At 49.1% G+C, this 4545-nt stretch overlaps 1 protein-coding gene across 1 annotated transcript; it reads left to right on the top strand.

Moving 5' to 3' along the window:
* The first annotated feature begins 229 nt into the window (after window positions 1-229).
* On the top strand, window positions 230-1329 carry LOC142855619 (b(0,+)-type amino acid transporter 1-like). Its single transcript, XM_075982078.1, has 2 exons — window positions 230-988; window positions 1267-1329. The coding sequence occupies exons 1-2, from the start codon at window positions 230-232 to the stop codon at window positions 1327-1329; spliced, it is 822 nt and encodes a 273-aa protein (XP_075838193.1).
* The last annotated feature ends 3216 nt before the right edge of the window (window positions 1330-4545 follow it).

Here is a 4545-nt window from a genome sequence, read left to right as displayed (position 1 = left end):
TCCTGACCGACTCTCTGACCCAGGCTCCTACAGACTGTCTGTACTGAGACTTGAGCTGGTCTGGTGCTTGCTTGATCAGCTCCTTCTAGATGGCACCCTGTGTCTTTGCCCTCTGGCTTGGACTCCCTCCAGCACTGTAATCATTAACGCCCTCAGGAAACCCACGGACAAAAGGGACCAGAGGCTGGACTGGTCACCAACCAGAGGCAGTGTCTGCTGAAGTCTGAAGATGGAGAGAAGCAAGGAGCAAGATGGCAGTGAGAAGCCCACAGGGCCGGAGCATGACAGTGGGGCACCAGGACTGTCACTGAAGAGGGAGATTGGTCTGTGGAGTGCAGTTTCCATGACTGCTGGCTGTATGATTGGTTCTGGCATCTTCATGTCCCCACAGGGGGTCTTGGTTTACATGGGTAGTCCTGGAGCCAGTCTTGTTGTCTGGGCCACTTGTGGCCTCCTGGCCATGCTGGGTGCCCTGTGCTATGCTGAAATGGGCAGTCTGGTTCCTGAAACTGGGGGAGACTATGCCTACATTTTACGAACCTTTGGCTCTTTGCCTGCCTTCCTGGTTATCTACATGTTTGTCCTGGTGGCCAGACCCGCTGCCATCACGGCTGTCTCTCTGAGTTTTGCTGAATATGCGCTGGCTCCCTTTTACCCAGGCTGCTCCTCATTCCCTCAGATCACGGTCAAGATCGTAGCTTCCTCTTGCATCCTGTTGCTGCTACTGATCAACTTCTGGAGCTCCCGGATATCCACGGTGGTGATGAACGTGTGTACAGCTGCCAAGGTGTTCTCATTGCTCGTCATTGTAGTGGGTGGGACTGTGGTGCTGGCCCAGGGCCGCAGTCGTGCAGAATCCTTGCTGTTTGCCTTCCACAACACAACACAGCAGGCAGGGCGCATTGGCATGGCTTTCTACCATGGCCTGTGGTCCTTCGATGGCTGGAATAATATCAACATGGTTGTAGAGGAGCTCAAGAACCCAAAGGTGAGTTGAGTGTGCTGCTCTAGGGGTGAACCTCTGAGCATCCACAGCTCCAGGAACTGGGATTCCAACTATTCAAAGGACCAGGATCATGAGCCATCTGACTGGAATCGAGGCTCCGTTGCTATACTCAGGGGACTGCATGGCAGCCCATCTGCCTTGATTAGTTTATGGGATTTCATCAACAGCTTCTAACTTAAGCAGAATACTTCATACTATTATACCCCATGGACTCATCTTTCTGTTCCTGGAGGTAGCCATCAACACTCCATGTTTTACAGGGGAAAACTGAAATTCACAAAAGGGGAATTATTCTGAATTCATACTGCCAGCATTCTTATTGATTCTGCTGGCTACCCCCTGTCTTGTTCCCTCCAGAACACTGCAGTAGATACTTGTTCATAGTTTTCAAAGTCTGGGTGCCACTTGAGGACATAGCATACTTTGGCTTGGGAAACAACCCAGTCCTGCCTTTTCACCCCAACCTGTGAACCTGGTCTGGATAATCAGTGTGCTAGCTGGTCTGAAAGGCTACCCCGGACTCTGTTGTGGCATTTGGATCTTTGGCTATTAATATACTGACTCTTTGCTATAAATATATTTTCTGAGATGTTGTTTGTTTTCTTTTTCCCTTGTAGGAGTTTCAAATACTCACAGAATAGGAACTGCAAGTCTTCTGCTGTCCCCACTGGGCTGGCTTAGGGGCATTCCAGCTTTTAGAGATTTGGCAAAGGCTTGCCCTCACTGGAGGGCAGCTTGAGAAGAGAATGCCAGTTTAGAGACAAAAGTGCAAGAGCAGAGAGAGAGAGAGACAGACGGACAGAGGAGAGAGAAACAGAGACAAAGGAGAGAGATAGAAACAGAGATGGGAGAGACGGACAGAAACAGTGGGGAGAGAAAAACAAGAGAGACAGAGAGAAGGCAGAAGAGAGAGAGAGAGAGAGAGAGAGAGAGAGAGAGAGAGAGAGAGAGAGAGAGAGGAAGAGGGAGGAGGAGGAATATCAGAGACAGAGGAAAGAGAGAGAGAATGCATGTTCAGAGTCCTAGGATCTCATCCTTATTTTTATTTTTCTTCTCTGAGACAGTCTCATTGTAGCCCAGGTGGGCCTTGAGCTTGTGCTGTGGCTAAGAATGTCTTTGAACTTCTGATCCTCCTGTCCTCACCCCCTATACGGTGGGATTACAGGAGTTACCGGCATGCCTGGTGGTTTTAATTTCTTGCATATGATTTCATGTTCCTAAGTCTTTGTCTGTGAAAAGGACTATCATAATAACTGCCCTGACTTCATTCTTCATTTCTGAGGTTTCACTGGTACATTCTTGGCACATGGCTTGGGAAACTCTCAAGTAAATGGGTAGCGTGCACATATGGTTGCCTGGTAGCTGTAGAGCCCCCTTTCTCAATCTAGACCATGGGCTTTCAGCTAGGTCAAGGAAAGAGCAAGGTTCTGAAAGTTGGTCTCTGAAGTTGAAGACAAGCTCCCATGGTTGTGGTGGTTATCAGCAAAGTCTTTCAAGAAAGGGTCCAAGAGTTAAGATTTTAAGTCCCCCTATCCATTAGTACTGGTCACAACTACTCTCTTCTGTTATGGTAGCAGAAAAACTGCTATAGGTAAATAAAGGAACACAGTTGTGTTTCAATCAAACTTAACTGACAAAATCAGCTACAGGCTAGAATTGTCGTTTGCTGATCTCTGCTGTTTTGATGTGGGTTTCAAAGCAAAACCTAAGCCAGTCACCAGAATGCCAGCACTTGAAATTCTGCCCTAACTTGTTCTAAAAAGTATATTTGTTTCATACTCTCTTCACCTCCACCAGAGAAACCACAGAAGCTTTGTCAAACCAGGGTCAGCCATATATGCAGACTCCTTGGGATTTGAAGAATTCAGAGCCCTCGGAGTGAAGTCAGAAAATCTCACTGTTCTTGTAATACATTGGCCAGAAACATACTAAGGACCCAACTCAGGGCTCTGCTGTTGTCACAACTCATTGCTACTGGGAAAGTTGCCTGGGGAGAGGTCAAATTCAAAAGCATGCTAGGTTCCTTGCCCTGACTACGTGTGAGGTTGAGTCATGCATACTGGGTACTCACTGTGCCGAGGGCATCCCCAAAAAGCCTGTGGGAGTGAGAGCACCTTGACTCCAGGTAGCCTTGTATGAGCCTAGGCAGAGCCACATTCCAACCCCTGGGTGGTAAAACCGTAGCTGCTATATCCATTCTGTGGCCAAGGCACTTTCCTTTGAGCTCAGAGTCTCGCCCGTTTGCAGCGTGGTCCTCTTGGGAGGGTGACCAGCAAAGCAGAGCGGTCAGATGCCTCCTGGGGGGTGAGACTGGAGTCTCACCACAGCTCTGCAGAAGCAGTATGAACATGAACGTGGAGGTCTGAAAGAACAGAGCCGGCCAGTGGACAAGGGGACATGGGGTGGGGTGGGGGTGAGGGGTGGATGAGGATGAGGAGGCTGCTTGCCAAGAGCTGAAACAGGTCGAGATGACAGCCCCAGCCCGTGTTCCCCTCCTCTCCTTTTCCTCTCCACATCTAAGAATTCCCATAAGTGGAGCTCAGTCCTGGCAGAAAGCTCTGGAAATAGTCTTTTTTTTAAAAGCTGAAGAGGAGAAGTACCAATATGATATTTTCATAGGGGCAAATCATTCTGCAGAGGAGACTAGTGAGGTCTTCAGCTTCCCTTCTCCTCTGGTTTCCTCTGCAAGAAAAATTCTCTGTCCCACCTTCCTGCGTGATTTCCATGCCTCAAAGAGAGCCCAGGTGAGGCCCTCCTCATACTGGAAGATCTGGTGACGCCTCCACCATTCCCCCTGCATCTTTTTTGCTCTGTCTAGTATCTTACGTCACTTCCCACACATCTGCCTGATTGTGTGCCCATATTGTGGGGATCACGTTCTCATGGTGGAGGAACACAGGGCTTCCATTTCCCAGGATCTGACACAGTGGCCCTGAGGACAGCATAGTGCTGAAGGCCTAGAGAGGCCTCATTGCTAACCTTTGTCCTCTTCTCCTTGACCCTGCAGCAGAACCTGATATGGGCAGTGATGATTGCCATCCCCTTGGTCACCGTTCTGTACGTTCTGGTCAATATCAGTTACCTGCTGGTTATGTCACCCTTGGAGATCCTCTCCTCTGACGCCATGGCTGTGAGCTGGGGGTGAGTGAATCACGTGGTCTGTATCTTGCATTTAGGGATAGGGAAGGGGGTTGCTCTATGTCGATCTGAACTTGCCTTTAAATGCATTGTTTTGCCCAACAGTGGTGGTGCACACTTTTAATCCCAGTACTCGGGAGACAGAGGGATCTCTGTGAGTTTGAGGCCAGCCTGGTCTACAGAGCAAATTCCAGGACAGGAACCAAAACTACACAGAAAAACCCTGTCTAGAAATCAAAACAAAACAAACAAACAAATGCATTGGTTTTTTTCTACTTCCCAGGAGGCCTTGTGGCCACTTTCCAAGTCACTGTTAAGAGGTCTTTTCCTTGATCCCTCTGTTGTTTTAGGAACCGGGTTCTGGGGTCCTGGGCCTGGCTGGTGCCCTTGGCTGTGGCACT

Source organism: Microtus pennsylvanicus, chromosome 8 (assembly GCF_037038515.1).
Source record: "Microtus pennsylvanicus isolate mMicPen1 chromosome 8, mMicPen1.hap1, whole genome shotgun sequence".
Classification (NCBI taxonomy): domain Eukaryota; kingdom Metazoa; phylum Chordata; class Mammalia; order Rodentia; family Cricetidae; genus Microtus; species Microtus pennsylvanicus.
This window is presented reverse-complemented; position numbering and strand designations above follow the sequence as displayed.